The sequence below is a fragment of the Opisthorchis viverrini genome, assembly GCF_000715545.1.
Source record: "Opisthorchis viverrini unplaced genomic scaffold opera_v5_121, whole genome shotgun sequence".
NCBI classification, from domain to species: Eukaryota; Metazoa; Platyhelminthes; class Trematoda; order Opisthorchiida; family Opisthorchiidae; genus Opisthorchis; species Opisthorchis viverrini.
The window spans coordinates 680925-708252 of NW_008751776.1; the positions used below are offsets into that span (position 1 = coordinate 680925).

General features: G+C 44.1%; 1 protein-coding gene across 1 annotated transcript; it reads right to left on the reverse strand.

Moving 5' to 3' along the window:
- Positions 1–2392: 2392 nt before the first annotated feature.
- T265_06018 (hypothetical protein) lies at positions 2393–24532 on the reverse strand (the record flags this gene model as incomplete). The annotated part of the gene is given in 20 exon segments (XM_009171177.1): positions 2393–2452; positions 3202–3414; positions 4558–4678; positions 5229–5551; positions 6870–7026; positions 7907–8041; positions 10966–11081; positions 11094–11248; positions 11895–12061; positions 13346–13486; positions 13503–13572; positions 16102–16432; positions 17795–17925; positions 17975–18095; positions 18137–18271; positions 22526–22561; positions 22665–22773; positions 23906–24025; positions 24121–24427; positions 24466–24532. 20 exon segments carry the CDS (start codon positions 24530–24532, stop codon positions 2393–2395), a joined length of 3015 nt encoding a protein of 1004 aa, XP_009169441.1.
- Between the last annotated feature and the right edge of the window lie 2796 nt (positions 24533–27328).

The following is a 27328-nucleotide window of genomic DNA, read 5'->3' on the forward strand; positions in this document are numbered from 1 at the left end:
TCTGAAGTTTCCATTCCGAGAAGATCCGAAAGATTGCGGTCAAGACCACCACTGGACTATAAACATCCACACGCTCATTCAAGGTGTGGCGGATGTGATGAACATGACTGATACTCTATTCATTGCTCTATTCATTATTCCCTTGTTTTAATATTCCATATGCAGTACATATTCGCCAATTCGAATACATACGTACTACTTGTTGCGCTGATCTGAATTCTGGATTTCTAGTCCGTCTGGTTATACCGATATACGTACGAAACTTAATTTTCACAGAATGTAAGAAAATTTTTCATCAAACATTTCGGTATATGGCTGTATGATATTCACTGTTTGAGAAGCATCATGGTAGACACTGCAGTTCCACTGGTGGTGGCTGCCAGTTCTCACTGCTTTGCCCAGATAGAGCAGCGGGGTTCTAAGGAGCTTTCAATTGTGGTTAGTTCCAAAATGTTACGTCCTTCCTACAGGATGTTACGCATAAGGAATTACAGAATCAGTTTCTCCCCAGTTTCATTACTAAACTTACCGGAAGTTGTTGACTGTGTCCCGCCATCGGAGGTGACCGAGGGGAGGTGGTATTTTTCCGAATGGATCTGAGTGAACAAACGATGATCTTGTCCAGGTTTCATTTTGGCTGAGTACTGAGTTCGCCCAAGTTCCGAGCAGGCTGTACTATGACTGGATGAGCTTACCAGCTCATTCAGTACGTTGGGTTTTGTCCATCGAGATTGGGTACTGCTTGGAATGGTGGAATTCTGTTGACTTTTCTGGTCAGGGTTTCGTACAGACGGCCCGGAGTGGTGACTGCAGTTATTGTGACCCTTTTCAGAGAACACAGAATGAATCACACAAAGAACGGTATCGTAATATGAAACGCACCACACCTACTAACTCTTCTTTTAAAAAGAACAGTGAGACACATTGTGAGTTACCTCCAAGCGTGTACTCGCTATCATCGTTTCATTGTACACAGTTTATCGCCAAGAGCGCTCGGAACTCCAAAAACAGAAATAAAAGGTTAAACAGTAAATTAAATGACCCACGTTTTTTCCGTATTGTCATTCTTACCCGATGGGACGTAAATCCATCTATTCAGTGAATGACGGTGACGTTCCGCAAAAAAGTCTGCATTCGATATGCTAACGTTAGTAGAGGAAAGCATTGTAAAGTACAACACAGTTTGGGTCATCTAACGGTGCAGTAATCCTCATAGGAGAGATCGGGTTTGTTCACGCCTGATTTGCCTACCACTGAATATTCTCCAACAGAAAACCTTGTGCTCAACTACTCAACTTGTGCAAGCTTGGTACGGGTTGTCTTGGTTGCCAATATTCTTTGAATGTATTCAATCAATTGGAAAAGGTTTGGAACCGATTGAGAAGTCATCGTTTCAGAAGAGCTTGATAAACAATCGGTAGTTTTTATTTGGGCAACGTTTCGCTTTTGACACAAAAGCTTCATCAGGCCAAGTGAGCAAGTCACCAAATTGGCCAGGTTATAAGGCAAACGGGGAACCAATCAGTAAGTCAATCCTCTTCGGATTTTCACACTAGATCCGTGTTGAGTGTCAATTAATGGCTCTTATCGGTTAGTGAAGTTGTCAAAATCTTGCTTTGGTGGATTGGGGGGGGGTCGCTCAAATTAATTCTGATCGGGTTTGGTTCATTAATATTCCACTTCAGGGTTCTTCAGCTGATGATTCACCTCGGTTGCCACTGGTTGATTTTTTCTGGTCTTTGTGGGGTCTTGACTGCTCCGACAGTTTGGTTTGAGGGGGTTGGGGTCAAGTGGACTTCAGGTGATGACTACTCTTCCTTCTGATGACCGCACACCAACACGTGTCAGCTCGGCTGATCCAGAACCGTCCTCCACACGCTTGCCAGTTCCACACCTTCTATTCTATTTACACTGGGGTGCTTGGCGATTTCTACTGCCCCGGCGATCAGTCTATGTGGCGTGGACCGTAGTCCTCGCCTCAAAACCTCAACATTTTCTAAATCTATTTTGTGTCCCGTGTCGAGTGCGTGTTCCGCAATCGCCGAGTCTTTCAGTAACACTTGGTAATTATCTGCGTTTCTCGGCGGCCTGTTTATTTTTCTCCTATGCTCTCCGACTCTGATGTGTAGTTCCCTGGCCGTCTGTCCTATGTAAACCTTGAATGTAGCCCGCATTGCTCATGTGGGCCATATAAACCTCATGTCTATGCGATGGGTCTCACCCAGTGACGAAGATGCTGAGGCGATGACATCCGCAGTCGACTTGGTTTTACCCGGTAGCGCCAGCCCAGAACCAGTCGACAGTATGTTTCACTCAGAACAGAGTAGCACTTTAGAACAACTTATCTGCTCTTCGCAGAAAACATGAAATTGCAACTAATTTCGAATGAATTTCATTCCGAGGTGATGCCTGTAGCACCGGTCTTATTCCGCTTTCGAAAAGCTGTACTCAGCTGCACAGAAGAATGAGTGAGTTGAATGAGTGGCTGATATTGGATAAATACGTCAGGTTCAGAACTGCAAAGATACGGTGAACCGGCTCGGCAAAAGAGTGACACGGGATGGTGCCGTAGATCACTGACGACGGATCTTTTCAAGACCGGTCAAAATCGACCCTTTTGAGGAACTGCATTAACTGGGTGGCATAACACAAGCAGCCACCATAGCTACTGACTGCTCGTGGAACCCGAACGCGCCAATCGGGGACCACCGGCGTTGCAAAACTGCACTGTGACGATAGATAAGCGCGACATAAATCAATAGGGAAACTAACCAATCGTATGAAGAGAGCAGTCATCTGCTTTGGCGACTTGTCCAATCGTGAGCAGATAGGATACGGGTCACTGATCGATGGGCGAACGTACTAACGACCCACTTGAACTGTTTTGGGGCAAGTTGGGGAAACAATGCTGTTTGATCTTCAGGTAGGACTCCCTTTAAAGCAACCTCAAGAAATATCACCCTTCGGTTGATCGCGCAATAGGTAATGAACCACAGTGATTGGCGAATTCAGGATCTTAGAGGAGTAGCTTGTCTTCACGCTGGTCTCAACGGCACAAATGGAAGATGACAGACAAACCTCTAGTAAATTCGAGAATATCATGCAGAACTAGGGAGCATGGAAGTGCAAATTCCTCCAAAAGCATATTTCCTCACCATAACGTGAGAAACCAACAGGAAACATGAATGAAGATGAACCTACCTGATAGGTACCGGATAATCTTCTATGATGATCCGCGTCACGTTCACCAGCAGAGTTATTTGATACAGTAGGTCGGCATTGGACTGTTCCTAGCTTGTTCTGTATCACAGAGTACGACGACTGGAGGGAAGGTTTAATTTGAGTTCCGCGACGACGAGTAACCGCATCAGAATGACGTGCCACAGCAGAACTATGAGTGCATGGTTTCACTTCCTGTCAAGGAGAACACTTAAATCATGATTGAGACTAAAACAACTTAACAAGACGTAAGCAGCGATCCAGTCAGATCGTAAAATATCCCATCTAGCTGGACATGAAAGTGAGCAGGGGAGCAACTTGAGAATCAATGTTTTATCCATCGGCTTACTTCAACAAGACTCATCGCACCGAAGAGCCCGTCACGTGACAGGTGAATCAGGTGCTTCTGCTAAACATGTTGGCATAACTTACTCATATAATAAAATGAGCTTTGGCAAGATAGACTCACTATCCACAATGTAAAAAGGCCCCCGTGAGCATCCAGGAATTAGAAGACACCAGTATTGACGGAAAAACGGAAACAAAGGAGTCAAATGTAAATTGGTCATGAAAGTTGGATATAAGATTCTCCAAAGGCTGATCACTCGAGTAATTCACTCTATCTTCCCCTCCCCATGTTTTCGCGATGGTGCGTTGCCGACCAATCACTGACGTACAGTCGACCCGATCGTTCGCCGAAGAACTACAGTACAGTAGTGTCTGTCTGTTTCAGCTTGAAAAAAGTCAGGCGACCTCATGTCAGAGCGATGGTCATGTTGGAGATAGAAAACGAGCGTGATACTTATAAGTACGGTTCAGATCCACACGGATTTAATGGAGAGAAAATTATACCGGAGCTCCTCAAATAAAGGAAGCTCTGTGGTGTGGATTTCTAGCATATCCTTCCTTGAGTTTGTACACCACTAAATCAGCCGGTATGTTGACCAAGAATGACGTTTATTCGACCGCACCAGTGTGTAACCGATCCTTCCTTATACGGTTAACAGTCAAGAGTTGAACATTAATTCCTGTGCAAACTTTTTACAAATATCCTAATCGAAACATCCAGAATCAATCCTAGAAATTCGCTTGTTCCTCTTCTTCCATGATAACGACCTTGGACCGAAAAGCAACATCTTATTGTTCTACCCCAACTTACGAGTAAACTTCAGTCGATCGTTTGTTCGAAACAACGCCTGTGTAAATATGCACATGTTGTAACATAAATAAGGTAGATTTTGAGGGCAGTTGTGAGAAAAAGGTATTCGGATCCACAAACATTTTGTTTGGTTGATCTAACCTAAATCAAACTCTCCCCGAAAAGACTCAGGTTCTTACCGGTTTCTGAACTGTCTCGGGAAGGTCATGTCTCGTTTCTAACTGTGACCGTTTGACGCTTTCGGTTCTGGTCCGTGGGGTGGTATCGATTTCAGTACTGGTTGTCTGATTCTCATCATTCCTGCAAAAATAGCAACAGTTAATGAAAATTTGCAAATTTCAACGCTGTTGAGTCCCGACGCATCTTTTGGACGATGTTGCTAGTGGCAACCTAACCTCCATCTTGGATGAAACGTGTGGAGATGCTTACTTGGAAGTAATGAGAGAAACGGCACGAGGGCGCCTGAGGAAGCTTTGTGTTTCTTACCAATTCGGTCAACTAAACCCTTAATCTTGCGCGGCGTCTGACGTGCCTCTGGAAAACAACACCAGAGGCGATTAGTAAACCAACTAAAATGAATAGTCTGATTGATAAATCGACATCCGAACAACTGAGCTGAATTCTGTGCCTTTATTCGCTCGCCCGTTGTTTTAAACCGGTGCGAATGAGCTGATGTAGCCTCAATAGAATGTTTTTGAAGCATTCTGTAGAATTTCACCATACACACGCAGTAAAGCAAGACGTTGGAATGCAGACAACAAAGTCCACAATACACGATAGTCCTGCTTCGTTTTTGGTGATTTAGGTATGACTATTCTAATGTCATGGGAAAAAACGAAACTAAGCTTACCCATCTAGACCATTTGTGGATCCACGAAGAGTTCGACTCGTACATTTGTCTATATCACCTGACATCTCGGGTTCAGTGGATTCAAGGGGGTCGGCAGTGTTTCCCACCGCACTCGATTTCCTGGTCACCAAAACCGTTTCTTGTTCACTCATCAGGTTATTTGGGATTGTTTTGAGCGGGCTACTTTTCTGGCTCTTCTCCTTCGGAGACCTGGGAACCCCGGAGTTTTGTTCTTCTCCGTCGACCTTGACAGTATGGGTTGCGTTGAGAACTTGAGTGTTCTTAATCTGATGTCGCACACGTAATTTGTTGGAGATAATCATCTTGAAAAAGAATGCATTAGCAGGTGGTACCATAAACTCAAGCTTGTTAGTGCGACTGAGTAGTGACTCAAACACCGTTGTTCATATTTGAAGTCGGAAATTTGAATGACTCAACTAATGAAGGCTATTCATATATTTCTGGCTATCAAAAGAACGTTAGTATAACAGGCTAATTCGCGCACTAAATTAGATCCACTCTACCGATCAGTCACTAGTGTTCCGAACATTCAAGTGCCTTAGAACCCCGGCCTCAATGCAGTTCCGTTATGTAATCCATTGTCCGAAGCGTCTCTGTTTACAGTGCGAACTGAATCAGTTCACAGTGTCTCGGGTGTCCGCTTGCAAAACAGGAGGTCCCGAAATGCACTCATTTGCATTCCCATTTGACTGTAATTTTCAACTGAATGGGTTTTACAAGGACTGCCTCATGTTTCATTTGGTACGATATTCGAGATATCTCAGTGCCGTATAGACGTGACGTACTACTCATTGGGTTGCTGAAGGCCAATCGGCAACAAACGACCGATTTCGTCCTTCTTCAGGTCCATCGGGCAGACACAGTCCCCCAGTTTCCACCAACTGTACGTTCTAACTGAACCCAAATTGTACGAAGTTCGACTAATACACTCATCTGCAAACCAATTTTATTTTCGTGTAACCCAGCTGAATCAATCGATGCTTCTATTCAACTGAATGTTCAGCACAACGGCTGCCTCATGCTTCAGTTGGTACGATATTCAAGATACCACAGTATATTTTCCTGAAAGACAATGCTCAAAAGGTTTCTGAAAACTCGGGGACTGCGCCTATCTGATGAGCCCCAGGATGGGCGAAACCGATCGTGGGCTTTTGAAGAGTTTTCAGCAAACTTGTGAGTAGTCTCCTCCAGGTTCTGTGCTGTTTTCTCTGCCGTTTAAATGGTTTGTCCCTGACTTCCGTGGCTGTGAAATGCCGTGATAATTTCCTTCCGTTTTTCACAATGGGGCAAGCCTTCCTGTTATTAGATCTCATCAGCAGTACATATCCTCGGTCGTGCCAAGGTCTGGACTCCAGATGCGAGGTGACCGTGTTATCACTACTCAACCAGTGCACCCTGGACGCACCTGGGCTTTCAAGCCTAAACATGCGAACGCGTTCACGCTTGGAGCGACGTGATTGGTTGGCCCGACATATCCAATGCCGACGCAGCAAACGCCCCGGCTGTGCCGATCGATTGGTCCACTTGTCAGGACGTCGGATAGTACCACATGCGCTTGAAATCCACTGTGCTTTAACTGGCTGCAGTTGAAGCTACCTTGCATCTAATACGTGATCTCACTTCTGTAGATTGATTCTCAACTATTCTGTACATATCCAAATCGTTACTCACTTTGTAAAGCAGATTGCGGTATTCTGCTATACTTAGCTGCACGTTATCGTCCAGTGGGGGGACCACATGATGGGACATGGTGAGGATTTCGCTAGGGCGGTAGAATCTGTGGAACAATTAGGGAAGGTGATCTTAGGGATAAAGACAGATGAAATAAATGACTAAAATGTTTGCGGAAAACCTGACGATCTATTCGGTGTGTGTGCACGCAAATGCGTTTGTCCTCACAGTTGCAACGCTTGGAAACATTTCCAAAACATGGACTGAGACGTAATATTCTAAACTAGAATGGGTATAAACCGATGTAATATACTTGTGAAGAATGTTGATGATACTAAACCTATTATTCGTTTAAATGGTTGTACTGTACTCTTTGAAGGTGACCTACACGTCTTCCGAATGCAGTACAACAGTTTCTGTACCACCTCACTGTAGCATCTAACGGATTGGTGAGCGCATGGTGTTACGGGATGCCGACCCATTATGGGGCGGACACACTCGCCAAAATATAAGTCTGATAATGATACTGTGGATGAAAATTACCGAAAATTCTGTATGCTACTTTGAGGATAATAGCTGTTACATCCAGTTCATTTGCATGTCCGGACAAGATTAGACCCTGCGTTCTCATTGGTCGGTTGGTTTTGGTCAGAAAGTGCCATTCCCTATCGATTCATTCCGGAACAAGGCTTTTTTCCAGTAACTTGACAGTTTGACAGAGACATTCACTGAATGAACGTATGCGTGGGTGTGCTTATAGTTACTCTTACCCCATTTTTGACGAGATCTGCCCTGAGGTTTGTTTTTCATCATTACTGAACAAAAGTAGACAATTAACAGACTTCATATACCAATTATTATCGGGGGGAACACTGAAAGTGCCCCCTACAGTAGGTTTCTAAAATCTCGAAAGACACTTCAAAATAGCCTGAAATGAATCTATGCCAGTCCTACTGAGTACGGAAAAACGGTTAGCGCGATCCTACCTGCGAAGGTACGGGTGTTGAAGTGCTTCCAGTGCGGTGATACGCCTGAGTGGATTTAACCGCAACATTCGGAACATCAAATCCAATGCGTTCTTGTCAGCACTGGGGAACAGTTGTTCCAGTGGCTGTCGTGGTCTGTGAAAAAGGAAGTGGGGAAAGCAAACGGACAAGTAGGTTAAAATGCGAGATCATTTTAAAATCAAGGTAACCGCCAACCTTCTCGCTACGTACTGAATGCGATTCGAGGTGAACTAATCAGTTTCGAACAAGGACGAATGTGGTTTCATAAAGGAAACTACTCACAAGGTTGCTGAAAACTCTTCGACAGCCCACGACCGGTTTCGCCCTCCTTGTGGCTCATCAGGTAGGCGTAGTCCCCCAGTTTCCGTCAACCTTATGTTCTACTTGAACCCAAATTGCACTGTTTTCGAGAACTACACTCAGTTGCAAAGCAGATTGGTTCTCACGAGAGACCCAACTGAATCTCTCGTTTATGCTATTCTACAACTGAATGTGCGGCACACGGGCCACCTCATGATTCATTTGGCACGATATTCGAGAAAAACAAAGCAATCTTGCAAGAACCAGCTGTTAACTTATTCAGGCAATCTACCAACCACTAACCAAGACTCATACTAGTTTATCGGGATACCATCTGAATGGTCACAATAGGAGAGTAAGCGTTCGTGTGCTTAAGCTTCTCGGGATCCGATCATACTTCTCTGTTAAAAGCTTGTCACTTGTGTGGTAATCCCAAATTAGTTGTTAGAATGCCCTCGGTGATGATCGATGATCATTCAAGTAAAAGTTTGTGATCATTCACCAGTGGGAATTCAATCAAATCATTTGAGTGAAGTCAACAAATAGTAAATGAAGACACATCTATTGAAAAAAATGACTTTAGAGTGTGACTTTGGAATTTACAAAATACCAGGAACTCCGTGAAATAACTAAGCAAGCTTATTATCTAGACAACGGACGCGTGCTGAAAACCTTGGCGTTTCTGAATGGCTGAGAAATACCAAGTATTACGTCACGAAACCCCGTTTTACAATTCTTTGCCTTGAATTTAACTTCCAAATGAAAGTTATCGCTACAGACAGATCATCAGGCATCAGCAGTAAGATCTGCTTGAATGGATGAGTTTCTTTCGCTGAAGACCATTTTTCGTGCCTTCACAGGACCAGAAAACTCAACCTACGTACAGAATAATGCAAGATGTAAAGTCTCCCACTGAAAATATGCCACATACTTGTGCATAATAATGAAATTAAATGTCAAGCAGAGACTATTAGTGCGAAAGACTGGCACTCATGAGATTCATAGGTTGCTCTGTTGATGTACATGGTAGTCAAATAAACGGCAGTGTCCCACAGACCTCTGCTTTTAAAGCGAAGGAAAGATAACATGTCTGGAAAACATTTGCTTCCGAAGTTGATTCTGAACGCGTCTCAAATTCAAACGACTTTGCTTATTTTAGCAGGTGCACTTTAGCCGCTCTACCCGTTGGTGTCCGGCTTCGGGGGTCAAAACCGATATTCACCTCACCGGTTCGCTACTGTGAAACGAAAATCCCGTAGTTAGACGACACCGACAACGAAACTTACTTCATGGACGCGTTTTGTAGAATGGACAAACCGTAGGGACTTTTGAAGCTTGACAAATCTGGAAGAAAAAATACTGACGGTTATTTGTGAACCGCGAGTGATGCGAGGAAACCGAGCTACTTATAATGCGACAGTAGTGAGAAATTAACGCAAAAACGACCAGACTGTAATGTCTGTGCATGCCCACCAGTATGAATGATATCTGTTTGGGGCACCTATACAACGTCATAACTGGGCGACAGCATGGGAAGTGACAAATAACATTGGTTGAAGCATTTTCGGTACTTTTACGCGATAATCCTCCTTGCGGTAATAATCTGGTGATGATCCTCATTTAGGACGGTTTGGTCTTTCATTTCTCGATTAGGCTTCTGTCGGTGGAGGCTGTGAACGTTATCGGGGAATTTAAGGAATACTCGGTGGGTATCTTATACCCCAGACCCGTGAAACTTGCCCCTGGGCTCCTGTTTGAGTAAAAAAAACTCACTGGTCATACATCGTACATATTCATTAGCCGCATCATCCTCTTATCGGAGCTTATGTGATGTACAAAGGGTTACAGCGTGACTATTCGTGTGTGAGTACTATCCAAAACCGTATCATAGAGGCCCAGAATTCTTTTCAGTCCAACCTTGAGGAAGAACCCAAATGCAACTGGTACCAGCAAGTACACTGGATAGATGACTGCACTGAAACTACGTGCGAGTTGGGAGGGACGGCAGGAGTTTTCCTCGTGTCTGCACAGTGTACTGAGTAGGGTCGTCAAATGGCGAGGGGTAGCCATCCCCAAGAACGATCTATCCCTTGATGATGGGCAGCTTTGTGAAAATTTACAGCAATAGACATTATGGACTGTTGAATGTTCATCTCCGTCACCTCTTACACTGATCGCTCTTCCCAGATGCATTCCCCACACACAAACTAGACTCATTTTCTGCCCTGATTCTGCTTCTATTCTTATTGATTTTGTTGCATATGCAGGGTTAGTTCGGCGGAATTTCGCGTCACCTCGCACCTCATACCAGAGAGCCCCCAAGCTTGTGCCTACAGGGATCAGAACAGAAAACGGTATATCAGTTGTTTTTTCACCTCATGTTGATTCAAATCGTTCCCGAAAACATCGGCTCGAATTCGCTTTTTGAAGTACTAATGGGTGCTAATAATGAGTAATGATTTTATTCCACGTGCTGGTATGCACTACTGATTTACGAATATCTGGCTATTTAACTCTCAGTAGGGTTGGACCAAGGCTATCAACTGTATTTGAAAAGACATTGGTCAGGTATCACTGATACCTGACAGCTGCATTTCGAAAGGCATGATTTGTTAAGCCGGCAAAAAAGCGACGTAAAGCAAAATGCATCGATCAGGAAAAAAGCTTCCTGAAAGCAGCCACTGAACGCCCGGAATCTACGGCGACTCTCAGCTCCGCTGGGTGTTGACTAGACAAACAACGCCCCCTCAATATGCAGCGCGTCACAGCCTTGCATCAAACCCAGACAGCGCGGATCAGCGTTGATCAAGGACAGGCAACCCCTCCGCAATATGCAGCACGTCGCTGCCTCGTACTAAAGCCAGACCGCGTGCGTCAGCATTGGACCAAGTTCAGACAGTGTCCCTCCAATAAAAAGCTTGAGGCCGTTGCACTTTTCGCACTCGCGCTCTCGCAACCATTTTTTTGGAACATAGCCATTGTGTTCCCTTCCGTGAGTCTTTTTCTCTCCGGCACTAGGCACTGGAGAGGGTCAGCAGCAGATATCACAGGCCGGCGAATCAGCAGATATAACAGGATCAAACAGTAATGAAGTGAAAAGATTCAGAACGATTCTCCTTTCAATTCTACGCGGTCATGGGTACCGAAACAAGCAGAATTTTGGGTTGTTCCCGGCATAAGTAGGCCTGCATCCACTTCGGTAATGCCTAAAAGTACAGGCTGAACAAGAAGTGAAATGATGGACTTTTACTAAGGAATGATAGATACCGAAATCTCAGCACCAAAATGGAACCCAATCTCAGCACGGATCACACCAGTGAAGGATCAAGAAAGGTATTTCCATCTTCACCTATAGAAGATGTCTATACCTGTTTTTTTCAAGGCGGTGTGGTGTTCCAGGTGCTGTTCATCGGGGTTTCAGTAGTGAAAGGTTGGTTGGTTGGTGAATGAATTAGTAATGCCCAGGATACTGAACCAAGGTTACTGTCGTATCGTGTGCAGTTGTTTATTGGTTACGTCTGAAGTGAGCGTGCTAGACCACGTGATGAGGAGAAACCAGAGAACCTGGGATACGGCTGTATTGTCATGACAGAAATTTCGCGCTTCTGCGTAAATATATGGAAAGACTAAAGGGCTAAATATGGTTATTCGCTTGTTCTCTCTGTACAGCCAATGGCGACGCTCCTGGCGTGATCAACATCACGCTCACTCGGCTTGTCGCATGTTGTTGAACTGCGTTTGGTAAGCTCCGCTAATGCACCTGCTGTGCGGAACGTGTGGGCCGATGGTGACCTTGGCGACATGTCATTCTCTGCACATGTACTTTTTTCATGTCTGGAGGCGTCGCGACAGTTACTAAAGCATTTCGAATGATCTCCTCCTAGTCAAACTTTCTGTATGACGTACACGTGGTGCTCCGTATTCGCACGGTGAAATTGAAATTTCGAAAGCCACGATGTGTCCCTGATCCGCTAAAACAGACAGGCAACTGAGTTCAGAGAAACAGTTTAAACTTTGGAGCCCCATCTAGGCATCCCAGGGTCTCAGTGATGCTGGGAAAGTGTTCCATAAGACTTTTCAGTGAGAGGTATTATTGCTTCCATGGACAACGAAATTTGATGAGCTGCAAAAATATGAAAGTAGATTGGGAATGTTTTTGGTTTGGGCACACATACAACAAAATGAAACATTCTGGCGCAAAATGTTACAGCCCATACGCAAAGGTTTTGCCGGTGAGAGCATTGTGCGGCTAATGCCTCCCCCCACAAGCTGTTCAATAGGATGGTGAAACTATGTTAGACTAGGTTGGTAGTTTCTTCTGTGTCAAAGCTGATAAACCAATGAGATAGTCAGAAATCGCAGCTGAAACGGCAGAAATGTTGGTGTTGATAGGTGCACAGCTAAGTACAAAGCTGATAAAACCGGATTTTCATTTGTTCGAAGTTGCGGCGCAAAAATGAATGGAACGTAGTCAACAGAGAGCCCGTTAGCCAAAGCTGAACAGATGGCTGTTGATCTGTTCACCAAGCCTGATAATAGACTTGCAAACGGTTCGTCACCATTCGGGTAAACGTCAGTGCTCGGTTGAGTGCACACTGAGTGAATAAAGGCTTATCGAGAAGAGGACGGCCATTTGTGCGTTCGATCTTAGCTCACGTGACTCACTCAAGGTCGCAGCTTATACAAGCATGATCCAATCAGCTCAGTGCATGGCGTGCAAAATTCCCAGAACTTGTTTCACTTTGATCTGGAAACAACAGTTACTCCATTCTGCTCTTCGTATCCGTCAGTTAAGTTTGTTCAACAGATTTTTTAGAATATTTGGCTATGCAGAAGGTTCCTGATCGTCGAGAGCTTCGCGCCACATATTCCTCCACATTGTGTTCTTACAGGCTTCGGAGAAAGGGTGATTTAGTCAAGGGTTCTATACATCTCGAAAATAGAAGCCATTCTAGAGAAAATTGCATTCTAGCAATGTAGTGACCCAGTCACCCACATACTTGACTGTTCAGCTCACAGTCGCTCACTGGATCACGAGACTTGTTTTTTTAGTACTCAAACCACGTCGATTGTCGGTACCGTCTAGTGAGTGTACCAACAACTCACGTGCTGACGCACCCACGTACGTGCAAACGAACCCACATATAGGGAAACCGAACACAATCAGCACACACAAACTCGCACGCCGCGCTCAGGAGCAGGAAGTCAACCACTCTCCGCAAGTCCACAAACAGTAATGGAACACGTGCAGCGGCCGCACTGCGGAGAAAAACACGTCCCCGCCGTCCGAACTTTCACCAAGGTACTCTCGCAGACGATAAGTTCCCTTTTGACTTGCTCCACATCTTGTATTGCCTTTATTTTATAAATGCTGCAAATCGCTTCTGTAAACTGCTGTCTACCACAGTAAAGAGTTTTATTAGTGCATACACCTTCGCACTAATAGAATCTTCGAAGGGAGGGTTATTTAACCTTCCATGTAAATGATGCGAGTCATCATCACTGTGGAAACTTTGGAAGAATATGAGTAAGCGTGCGTACGAGATTCTCAAAACGAGATATCAAGTGATCGCGGACATATTCAGTCTCCTCTTACGAACAAGGCATAGCTCTTTGTGAATCGTTTCCGCTTTAACTCGAGTTCCGATCAATTCATGAAAGTAAAATTCTGGATCAGTTTGTAAGCTAACTAACGTGTCAAAACAGTATTCACGACCGCCTGTTTGCTTTTCCGCCGAAATATTCATCTTTCTTACGGCCGTGAGTGCCAATGGAGGTTGACCACTGAGAGGAATCCACAAGGTTTCGTAAAATCACCCCGAGAATCGGTTGATGCTAGATTCTGTCTCAGGTTAGAGAGTTTCCAACTCCGTGGCAGTATTTTGCAATACAAACTTTAACCATCTCCAGAGCAGCAGCATTCGGCTGGAGGTGCTCCGAAATACGTCTAAAAATCTCTTAAATGTATCTTGGATCCACTAGTTCTAAAAACACCGTTCATCAACAACTATTAGTGGTGCAGCAATACTTTACGGCAGGATCTAGATCACGGGTTATTCAATCAACCAATCAAGCGCGACGAAACCGAACCAAAGTGCACGAAAGAACCAGTACACATATTAAGGAGGGTGAGAAATGTCGAACTGAAGGTGCTTAACCAACCGTATACAAGGAAATGAGATCACAACGCAGCCCGGATTCCAAGCTGATTAAATGAATTTAAAGAAAGCCATCTCAGGAGCAACCGGAGTTATTAGATAATGTTTAGAAACTATTTATGCACGGGCAGAAGCAATTTACCCACTCAACTCCACATTGACGATGTTACGTCGACTGGTGATGAAGCGTTTTTTAATCCAGCTACCAAAAGCCAAGAGATTAACGAAATAGCAACTAGGAGTCAGAACTCTAGCTTTGTTCTATAAAGTGCGACTTCATGCTGAGGGTGGCACATGTCTAGGAGTGTCAGTTTATGTTGGCAGGTTTGGATTTAATACCGTATTTCAGACAAGGTGACCAGTTTAAGAGCAGTATGGAACCATCGACTTGTTGGCTGGCTCCCCATAACTCACGTCGTCAGCACTGTTTTGTGCCACTCTACTCACGTGCTCCTTTTGTCTCTTGCTATTGGAGACAATCGGGCTGATGGCACATAGAAAAGGTAGCGCTTCCGGAAAAGATGACATCTGACAGTCTGCGAGTTTCAAGGAAATTTTCACAAGCAGGAAATCCTACATAAGATTTTGTCTGGCAAGTTAAGACAATCTATGCTGAAAAGCCTAGGAGCTCTTTACAGCTCCTTCCTCTATGTTTCAAATCAATAGCAGTGCGCAAAGACATGAAAACGGGAGAAACCGTTTCCGTTGCATATATATGTAACATGGATGGCCGGGCTATATCCCGCGACAAAAAAGTAGTCGGTGGAACTGTAGTGGGTCGGTTCGGCCATTTTTGAGTGTTGCACCGCGGAGAACTGCAATTTATGGGTAGTCGCAGCGTAGACAGGTCCTATTAAGTGTACTCTTTCAATAGGTCAAATTTCGCACATAAAGTACAGATACTGGGAGTGGTAAACTCACTGGAACAGTTCGCAAAGTAGGCCTCAGTGGCTGCTATCTTTACGGCTTAAAACAATGTGCCCGTCCCATACACCTAGTCGTGCTTACCCAAATGTTCAGCTTGCCAAAACAAAGGACCGTAATTACATAAGGAGCACAAATAATCAGGTTACCGGTAGCCAGGTTCATCACGTTTATGTTAACCCTATCCCCAATGCGCCAATCATACTCTGTTTCCCTAGATCTGATTTGATTGTGAACGGCACAACCATCGGAGAAGCACACATAAGAGTAGACTAGATTATGCACAGTACGTCCATTTCATGGTCAAGTGTACCTGATGAGTCCCAAGAGGGGCGAAACCGGTCGTGGGCTGTCGGAGAGTTTTCACTAACCTTATGAGTAGTGTATCGGTTCTATGAAAGCTAGGAAATGTTCTAGTGTGTCTTGGATTCCTGGACGAAAACGTACTTCATGAAACTTGAGGGCTATTTCCGAATTCTGTCTAAAAATTTGATGCTGGAATATACTTTAGGCATGCTGTGCGATCGATTGCCCAACTGAAATGACGGTTTGCGTAAGAAATAAGTGATATCAGTGAATCTAAGGTCACATCCTGCCACCTATTCCGTACTGGCTACACTTTAAGGCGGAAGCAACTAAGTAGTGCCACTCTAAGTTTCCTCGAATGTGCACTTTCAGCAAAAGAATCAACCAGGTGGATTTTATCCAAAAGAGCAGTTTGCCGACTGAAGCCCGATTTGAGTGCTTAGCAGCTCACAAATTGCTTTCACAGCGCACATAAACTTGACCTACCTTCTCTGGTTATTTTGGGCAAACCAGCCACAATTCTTTCAAGTTGATCCAGTGTGGACTTTCCGGGGAACAGTGGGGAACCAGAGAGCATTTCACCGAGTATACAACCCAAGCTCCACATATCTACTCCTTTGGTGTAGTTGTGACAGGCGAGTAGAATCTCAGGAGCCCGATACCACCGAGTAGCCACATATTCTGTCAAAGCGGGAACTGCCGGTATACAAGACTGACTTGTTCCATTTGTTTTCCCATCTCGTCCGGTTAGTGAACGTGCCAAGCCAAAGTCACAAAGTTTGACGAAACAGTCGGAATCTAGCAAGACGTTCGAAGGCTGAAAAGTGAAAAAACATGAGCATAGTGAGTCTGGGGACAAGGATACGAATAAACTCAAAGCTACTCAAAGCTGACTACATGGTCGTAAGTATTAATTTCCAATGAATTTTCCCGATTGATATAAAATTTTCTAAATTTTGGAGGAGAGATGTGAGTAAGTTTCGCTTGACCTGTCCAGTGATGATCCCTCATTAACAGCGAAGCGTTGTCGCAAGTGCAGCGGCATAATCGGGCCTTGGTTCAACCTAGCCCATCTGTTACTAGGTGTGACAGTCGGATGTAGCTCTTTGCCATGATGAAGACGGTTGGCTGTTGAACAAAGCGACATGCAACAGACCCTCTTATTCCGCCCAACTTAGTCCGACCGGATCAGATCGCATGTTGTTGATTGGGCAGCACACCAATTGGGACAATCGCTGATCGGGGCTTTTTTGCACAGTGACTTGACTACTTATGAGTAACCAAAATATCGAAGGAAATTGCCAGCCAGTCACAGGACAGGTCTCCGGAAATCGCATGATCAAAGGAGGCAGCAAAGTGATAATGATGATGAAAATCCTCTGAACTCCTCGGTAGGAATCATTCACGCACGAAGCCTTCTTCGTCTGTTTTATCGTGAGCCCGCTCCAATCGTCATTCGTGAATTCTGACCATCAGTGACTCGTATGAGCACTTCGGGTTACGGCTGTACTCTATGGGGTGTAAACTGAATGGATCACGAGATGGCAGGTGCTCACTTATTTTAAACATTCTCCCTCCCAGAATGATGAACAGATTATCTGTAATAGTTCTTCAATGCATTCCTGACAAGCTGCGTTTCTGTAGGTGACAAACCATCAGTGAAGCAGGAAAATCTGTGGTTCCAAATGAAGTGCTCCAATGACTCAAGAAAACCCATACAAAAACTACATATTACTTCAAGTACATGGAGAAACGATGTGGATTGATTGTGAACCGAAGCAGCAGCAGCAGCAGCAGAAATCTTGGCTTCGCAATTCAGACCACCGGGTCTCCAACCCGAATATGACAAAGGATTAGCATACCACTGAATAGATCGAGTGGGTGTGAAAACTCATCTCATTGCTATCTTTGATGTGGGATAACCAGACCCACACGGTCAATCCTCCGAGCAGTTTTGAAGCAATTATGACGTTAGAAGATCTCTCACGCGATGAGGAGTATTAGCTCACCGTTTATGCTGGCTACAGGGGAGGCTTTCAGACTAAAATTACTCTTCAAAAAAGTGGAGCACGTCAATTCTTCCCAGTTGAGTTTGAATAACTCACACACACTCCAGACGAAAACTTTTAAAAAAGAGAAATATCCTGTTGTATGCTGGCATCTGTGGTCACATCCTTACCTTTTGGTCCCTGTGTATGACTTCCGCAGAGTGCAAGTAAGCTGTGGCCTTCAAAAGTTGATACATGATAAACTGTCTGTGAACATCTTTAAGTAGGTTTCCGCGTTTGATCACATTGTGAAGATCGGTTTCTTAATGATAAAAAAATGGAGTTAAAATGGTTGTGCTCAAACATCGTACCCATATATTCAAACACCAGGTAGATGTCCTTGTCTGTATTCGCTCGGATAACGCTGAACAGCTTGATAATATTTGGATGATTACCGAATTCTTGCAGGTAAGCGATTTCTCGAAATGTTCGCTATCCAGGGAAAAAATGTTAGGTATTAATCGTCGACTAACCTGGGCATCCGTTTGATTGCGAAAGGCATCGAAAATTTTCTTCAACGCAACAATCTCGTGTGTCTTCCGGTTCAAAGCTTTCCACACAATCCCATAAGCCTGGAGAGTACAAAAAACGTAAGTATGTTTGACACACTGACAGAAAATCACAGGAAAATATTAGCTCCGTTCTTTTATAAGGTACATGTAGGTGACAGTCGATAAGTGTTGGAAACTTAGTAGATGTCGGGTTTGATTCTTCGGGTGAAGCTAGCAGCCTCTCCTGAGGGTGATTCGACCCGAGTGAGTTTCTGGTGTAAAAGTGCAGAAGTCAGACAACCCCCAAGAGTCCCGTACGTAGTGTTGGCAGTGAAATTCATCTGATTCAAGAAATCTATTCTGAAACGAGTCTAAGACGTGAAGACTTGGTAGATAGTAGATAGTCACTCAGCTGTAATACCCTTTCGGTGCCTAGCTGCCATGCCACCCAAATGAAGCACGAGGGCTGGGTTACTGTCAGGTTGCCCAAGCCTAGACAGGAGAAGTCAAGAGGCAGAGGTCGAGTTCGAACTACAGAGGCTTCGTAACTCTGAGGACAAGCAATTTTAGGAAGTGTCTTCAGCTATTTTACCTTCAAGCTTCGTCATAAGGCCTTGTTGATTCAGCAAAGTGGATTAGAAATCATAGGACGCAGTATTAAACGCGCTCACACATAGTTTCATGGTTGAGACACGGATAAAATCAGCGGAAACACCTGTGCTGTATTTCTGTCCCTGTGGTAGCAGAGCAGTATTGGTAGACAGACAGCTAACTGACCTATAGTTGACACTGCAAAAGAAGGATGAAAGAACACGCTGAAACTGAAGAGGATGTCACCTCACGAATGGATTTATCCGCTTACGGTACTCCTGCACAGTTCATCAGGGTTAGGTCATCGCTTTGGAAAAGTTCTCGTGTAAAAGGACAATCTAATCGCCAGAGGCCTATTTTGTTCGGCAGTCATTCTTTCAGTTGTAGCGCAACCAACCCCAGCCTCAGACAACACTCGCCAGCGCCAGCGATCTCATTCAGTGGCATATTGGGGAAGTCAGACGCTCGAGGCCAAAGAGAATGGCGACCTTTGAACCGATGACATAGCGATGGATGGTAGAAGAAATTAGGCGATTCAAAAGCGTATGACCTTGGGTGTCGACTGGCCGACTTGCTGTTCCAAGGGACAACAAATGACAGTCAGTGTCCATTGTTCTGCTTATTTCCCCAGGGTCACGGGGCCAGGTGCTAAGTCAGTCGTCAACGATAAAATGGACAGAGCGTCTTCTTATTTCCCAGTTAGCCACTGTGATGGATTGACTGCACGCCAACGTCAGATGCTACCATTCCGATTTGTTTTTCAACCTGCTGGTCTTTGTTGGTTGGCAATTTTTTTTAATGTGGATTCGAATTCTGTCATTCAGCTTCTACCAAAGTGGTTTGAATGACTGAGAAACATGCAGAACGATAGGTACGGGAAGACTGGAACTGGAAGTTTGTTTGCAAATATCGTGAACCTTAAAGTGTGCTAAATCGAGGGCATGCAGCTCGGAGTTTTCTCCGGAAACGTCAGTTTGGAGAAATCAGACTCAAAATTGAGCTAATGGAGTAGGCTAAATCCATCTTACAATGTTGACATCTTACATAGGCTCATGAAATGCGTATCACTGCCACTTACGACCAAATAGTAATGAGGCATCTAGAGGGGGCAACCGCTTACAGGTGTGGGGGAAACTTTCTGACTGCTCACAACCGGTTTTGGCCTCATTGAGGCTCATCGGTCAGACATAGTCCCGGAGCATTAGTCAGCCTATTGTTCTACTTGAACTTAAGCTGTACGAGTTTCGATAAATGTACTTATTTGCACACTAGTTTGGTGCATTCCACGAAATTCACACCTACGGACGTAAGGTTAATGGCAACTCGGAGACTTCGTCCACCTGATGAGCCCCATGAAGGACGCAACCGGGATGCTGAAGGGTTTCCAGCAACTTCTTGAATAGTTTTGTTCAAGAAAATATACTGCATTGTCTCGAATATCGTGTCAACTGAAACACGAGGCGGCCTTCGTACAGTACATTTAGCTGGAACGTCACGAACGAGAGATTCGGCTTGGATTCATTCGAATCTCAAAACCAAAGTTGTTGTGTAAATGAATGTACTTTTAGAGGTACCTAAAAGCCTACGTCGACTAAGCTCCACACTCACAGGGTTTCACTATAAACTCAGACATCTATTCACCCATGCTGACTTACACATGAGGTGAAACCAAACCTCAACGGCAAAAGCCATTTCACAAACGATCGGACTGTTCATGGGCAGTTAAAAGGTATAACCAAATCACCAGCTTACTGATCCGATAGTGTTTAGCTTAACCCCCGCGGTTAGGCCCTAAAGACCCGCATAGCTTGAGTTCTGTGTGCTATGATATCGACCGGGTCTGTTCACGCCCTCATTGGTTCAAAAGTACAATTCATGGTTAGCAGAACACCGTTGTTTTGAGTCAAACTACTCAGTAAAGGAACACAATTCAAGCTGTATGATCAATCTACAGATCATTTTTAAAATTCCGTGCGAATTTCTGCACATTTTAAGATGCAACGTGGGGATATTGAGTATACTGTTTCGATAAATATACGAAAGAGTTGCTTTGTTAAACACTGTTTGGGCAATTGGGCTATTAGATACAAAAGTGTAGTGTGTCAGTGTCACTCAGAGTCATACGTGAAAGAAAGCTTATGTAGACTGATAGAGAGCGGGCACCCGGAACAACTCCCACAATGGTCGATCACCCCACGGACGTTTGAAGTCTTTTCAGTCCTCTTAGGAATACCATTTTCTATTATTAATAAAAACGAAGTTCGTGGGGGATTAAAGTAAGACATCGCAATCAGGCTGAGAACTTCCACATCACTTGCCCGTAAGCCATTAGTTGGGAACTTATGGGTGAAATACGATCCCTGTTGTCATCGGATAAAGTGATTTATTCGAAGATGGCACCAAGGGGCGACAGGCTTTTTTCATGTCTTGGGTGTTGCCCTCGGGAGAAGAGAATGGGGAAGGAACTTGCCAGAAGACTGGGCCCCTGAGGTATCTGTGGTAAGCCATCCCTAGGTACCCATCCCTGTCCAACTCTTTTTCGTTTTATTTCACTAAAAGGCTTTGTGCAGATAATTTGGCATGATTGTACTGCAGTGACGCACCAGTATTTTCCTCTGGTTTTGCCGCCAATGATGACTTTGGATGCGAAAGCTTCGACTGGCCAAGTTTTTTGTGAATCGATGTACCCTGTAGATGACAGCATTCTATCTGAAAAGATGGATTTACACGACACTATCAAAAGACAAACTGATGATTTTTTCGCTTTATAAACGCCTTCGCGATGACAGCGAATTTCTCCATATTATCCTCTTTTGGCCAATCGCGCAGATGTAGTACTTCGATCTCACTGCGTCCACCATATGAACGAACGAACGAGCGAAAAGCCTGCACCTTATGCGTAGCACATTTCAAGTACCCCATAAACCGACAGAGATTCACCGAATACACTGTTCAAAATTTGCCTCGAAGTTGCTTTCTCCCCCTCAGGGGAGACCACCCTCAAATGAGACCCCTTTTGGTAGGTAACATCAGTTGGTCACACAAGTACACACTTTCCATTCTTTATGATCAATAACTGGTTCAAATGACGATTTTCAGTGAATCTGCGCTCCTTGCCAGCAACTATTCTATGTTCCTTGTTGGTAAACAAGGATTGGCTGCAAAATGTGAACATCTTAAATGACCATTCTGATAGGCTACCTCATTTCACGGCAGCTAGTTTAACTGCGATAAATGACTCATCCAGTAAAACACTGTTTTGACGCAGAGGAACCCTAGCCCTATATGACTTTGGAATGACATAAGCTCAATGCTGGCTTTCGTTCTATCATTTACCTTCCAGATTTTTTGATCGAGAGCTTGGGGGTGAAGGTACCTCAGATTACGATAGGCCAGCATCAAGTCTGCTCCCTCGCCCAGTATTCCAGGATTTACACATAATTATATACACTTTATGGTTGTATGGCAGTGAAGCATGAGTATCATTTTTCTGTATCTGATGATGATGATGATGATGATGATGATGATGATGATGATGATGATGAAGGTGATGATGATGATGATGGTGATGATGATGATGATGATGAAGATGAAGGTGATGATGTTGATGATGATGATGCTGATGAAGAAGATGATGGTGAAGATGATGATGATGATGATGATAACTTGACATTTTGACTAGTATTTTGACTGTTGGGCCCTAAGAAGGCCGAAACAGGTTGCGGGCTTTTGAAGGGTGTTGTGTCTGGACAACGCATTGCCATATCTTCAATAACGTACCAATTGAAATCGGTCTAGTGCAGCACATTCAATTGCCTAAGAACAACATAAACGAAAGATTCAGCCGGATTCATTTGAGTCATATACAAATGAGAGCATTTGTTGAAATTCGTCCAGTCGGAGACCAAGTAAAACATACGGTTGACGGAAACCCGGGAACTGTGTCCATCCGAGGAACTTCAACAAGGGAGAAACCGGGTGTGTGCTGTCGAAGATTCTTCAGCAACTTTATGAGTAGTATGTTACGTCTAGAGAAAACCAACTTAAGTCACATTGGACGAACTACTCTTTCTCTGTTGCTATCAAGCTGACGCACGTAGCAGTCGATACTAGCCTTTATACCTGGAACGTTCGGGGGTGCTTTCTTGCGGCTTTTGTGCCGTAATTCAATTCGTGAAACTCACTAGCCTAGCTACGTGGGCATCCGGGCTGGGGTCTGACGTCGACCAGACCGTTCTTCGATGGGCACTTATTTCCGGTTAAGAATTGAAATACCGATCAGCGAAACGCATCAATCTTCTCTCTTGCTTACGTGCGTCAGCTTTTAACAAACAAAACTCATATAGTTTGATTTAAACACTGCTCACACCTCACGTGATATTTTTGAAGCATGAGAGCTATTACCAGCAAACTAAGCTGCGCTGGTCACTGCCGTCTTCCTGGATGGGGATCCCGAGACGGGCAGCATCAATGGCCAGAGACATTGTCAGACATGGCCTTCAATGGCGCTTGTGCATCCAAGCTATTGCCTTCAATGCATCAGATTTACATATCAGGACCATCCGTTTTCAGATCGAAGGAGTCTAGGCTGAATTTAAAGACAAGTTATTCGCCGTTTTTATAGTTGCAAAGGTCGAAACTAGGTTCGAAGTGCTGAAAAAGGCTCTCCCTCGGGCAATACACGGATACTCTACAGAAAATGAAGTTTTCTCATCGACACAATGTCGGATCAAAATTGCCTGCCGCACCGTGGTCTCTGGTTTGGTTGTTGCCCTCACAACTGAAATAAAGACTATAGACTCCCTTAACTAGTTCAATGAGTCAACAATAAGCGTCATCCACTGTTTTTTTTATTACATCTGTCTGTTTCTTGCGCAAAATTGCAAGAAAGTCCATACTTCAAATTGGGTAGCCATTTGGTTGTTCGGCATCTTACATCAAAACTTGTTGTCTATTCTGATCTGTAGCTGTTTTGAACTGCTTGTCTATTCAGGTAACTTTCTACAAGTTTTCATTCATATGGACCGGTTTATACTAAAAAAATGAACAACCAACTCGAGCTTCGTTTTTATTAGAGCTGAATAGTAGAAGATGACTCTGACGAAGAGTTGAACGCCAGAAACTTGGACTGCTGGGTGGGCATGCTACCAGTCAACGCACTTGGCACGCGCTAGATTCATCTCGCTTGAGCATTCAGGCATCAGCATCATCATCGACAGCATAACATCAGTGTTCAACACCGATGTTTCAGTGCCATACAACCATGATTCATTTGAAAGCCTTATTGTAAAGAAAGGAGTAAATGTGGACGTGGAAGGGACTTAGTGCTAGCTTATCACAATCATTCTGAGGTGCCTACACATACAGACATTCACTCAGGCAATCTGGATAGAAACTGACAACAAAAACGCCACTGACATCGGTTAAAAGCAATATCTTGTAGTGTCTCCAACCAGGCACAGTGAGGATCACGCGGTCCCCATCCTGGAAAGCGAGTAGCACCGACAGCACCCAAGCGTTTCGTGATCTCCTTCATACTCCTCTGCCAAGTCAAGGGTTGGCCATCTCTCTGTTTACGCCAGTTTGAATTGGGAATGGAAAACAGCACTCTCTTGGGGAAACGATGGTTCGGCATACGCAACCCATGTCTCAACCGACGCAACTTGTGGTGTTGGACACATTCTTCAATGAAAGTACCCGTTGCACAACCAAAAACGCACTATCTAACTGCCTCATTACGGATTCACATGCAGGAATGTTTACGCTTGAGTAACGTTTGTGACGCATTTGACCCGTCGCGCCAACTGACCGATCCAACCATAAACAGCTCAGCTCGGATGCTTTTTACCCGTAAAACATATATGCAATTTTTGTGGAATGTACTGGGCTTGAGAATCGGTACAGAAGACTGTTGGCAAGGTCAATCCGAATGGTGAGCTCAGGTTTGTTATTGATAGTTTGGAAAACATATGCTTTATCCCGTGTTTTGAATGCTGGATAACAACAAACAATTCAGGCTGTCTTCTGGATTTTCCTCTCTTAATATTATTCTCTTGTGCCATTGATTTTTCTAAATGAAAGGCTTTCATTCACATACGAAGGCGTCAAGTCGGTTAGTTTGCTCCGCAGAATTGCCAGGCTGCACCAAAGGAACTGAAGTTCGGTAACTCGTACGGAAGTTTAAGTTGTATAGCAGAGTTAAATCTTCAAGACGACGATTGTTTCTTTAACAGAAACAAGCACTGACAAAACCCAAGAATCCACGTGCCTCCTATGGGCCTCATTCGGGCCCCTACATAAACGCCTGCGCTGTAGAAAATAGAAGTCTGGGTTCGATAAACATTCACGCAACCTGGAGAAGTACTACCAATTTTCTGGCTTGTTTCCGCATAGCGTTCTCTGTGGTAGTCAAGCTTGGACACGGTTCTCAAGGCTAGATTTGACGTGGTTTCGGTGAAGTCGGACTCATGCACTGTTCAATCTGTACTTAGACCTCATCAATTTATTGAAGGCAACTGTCCCTTTTTCTGTTGCTGTGAACACGTTTCCTTCGTTGGATTTTTAGGATTTCTACCAATGGCTTTATCGTTGATTGGATTCCTGGTATAAGTATTGCATCAGTATTTACGCCTTTCGGGAAAGAGGCGACCGCTTTCTTGTTTGAATACTAAAGCCTGTCGTTTTTTTCCACTGAGGTTTGCTCTAGCCAGCCAAACAGTTGGTAAAGCCGGCCTCGTTTGTTTTGTAACCGTATTATCATACTTTCTGCGTACTAGTTCCTTTGCGGACTCGTCTTACCGGTTCATTATTACTTATTTGACGTCCTCACCCGGAACAAACTGTTTATGGGGAGCCACGCATTAGATGAATGGTTGTATATTTTCCGAAAAAAATATGGAAAAATATTCCCCGATCGTTATGAAATCAGAACCTAATTGAAACTCACTAACTATCCTTTATGTTGCCTGCATCCGTATCTATCAGTCCATCTATCAATCATTTGTTGGAGACCGGAGGGTGGTTGTCCTATTTCTAGCATCCATTGAAACCTTTTCTCTCAACAACTTTATGATAAACAAGTGTTTTTTGGTCTATTGCGTGTTGAGAAGTAGTCTTTTCGTATCTCCGAGGCATTCATACATTTATACCGAGTTTTGTTACGCAAAAACACTGGCAGTCGGCTGTAATTTTCAGAAACTATGACGATAGCATTGAGGTCGTTGTAAAACCCGGGTGGAGCACACAAACATCCGTCTCTGAAGGGAAAGTTTTTGTCACCTCCTGCAATCATCAAACACTCATGCTTGCTCAAAGGTACTCATTGTTTCAGTTTATCACTGCGTCTCATAGCACTCGTTGCCGTAACTAGAATGATACTTTGGATATGTTGATCTCGTAAGAAGCCACAAGAGGATTGTTGAAGATGCACTTAGGATGAAAACATTCTTGGTATAAATAAAAGAATAAGCATTTCATATTGCCTTTGGAATAAAATTAGGAAATACCTTGAACAGCATAAACAAAACAGAGCAGCGGGACTGAACCAATGTATGCTTCAAACCGTGGGTAAACAATAGAATCTACACAGTGTTTCACACAATATACGTCTACCAAATCCCAAGATGGACTCAAGTGGATACAGCTGAACACGGGCGACGAATAATTTTCACCTCTTAATGCGACAGATAGATTTTTCGGTGCTCATAGGCTAGTGTGCTTCCACTCCAGGTTATCCCGCTTAACATTTCTCATTATTATATAAAATGTAAACGAACACTTTTTGCAAGACCAACCAATATAAGTGCTTAAAAACCTCATCTAATACAGAATGAGCCCCGCGGGTGCTGAAGAGTAAGTTGTACTTTCTGACACTTGACGTTGTGTTGCCTCAGGAATTAAGGTCATATCTTATGCTTCAAGGTCAGTAGTTGTGTAATACTTTAACGGTTATTCTTTCACATATTAGCCTGTAAATTCACTACTTCGGGCTTGATGGAGCCTTTTCCATCACGGACCTGAAGATTCTGGGATCTGAGTGGTCATTTTAGAACCAGTTGTACCACCGCTCAGCTGCAACATTTTTTACGCGCCTGACTGTCATGCCACTCGAAGGAGTCGCGGATCTGATATGCTGTTGGATTGCTCAACCCTAGGCAATAGCAGTTGATATGCCGAGAATTTGTTTGGCCCAAGAATTTTACGGTCAGTAACTTTACGGCCTAATCAATGAGCCCTCTTTAGCTGTTTGGAATTTGTGGAGAACTATGAATTATGTCTGCTGAGTACATTGGGCTTCTTGAACAACACGACATACAGCATGCTACCAAAATGCTTCCGAATACTTTAACCGGCTTGATTTTTGTGGCAAGGATTGGATGGAATATTCTGTGTTGCACATCTGGTCCACACTGTGGTGGCTGTCATCAAATCCAACACGATGTTGTGTATTGTGTGGCGACGCACCTAAATCGACTGGCTACCATAACATCGGCTATCGGAGAAAGACCTTGGGGTGACTAATGCATGTAAACGTAGGTCTGTAACAAATACAGTCAAGAAACTGTTCCCCTCATTTGTTTTACT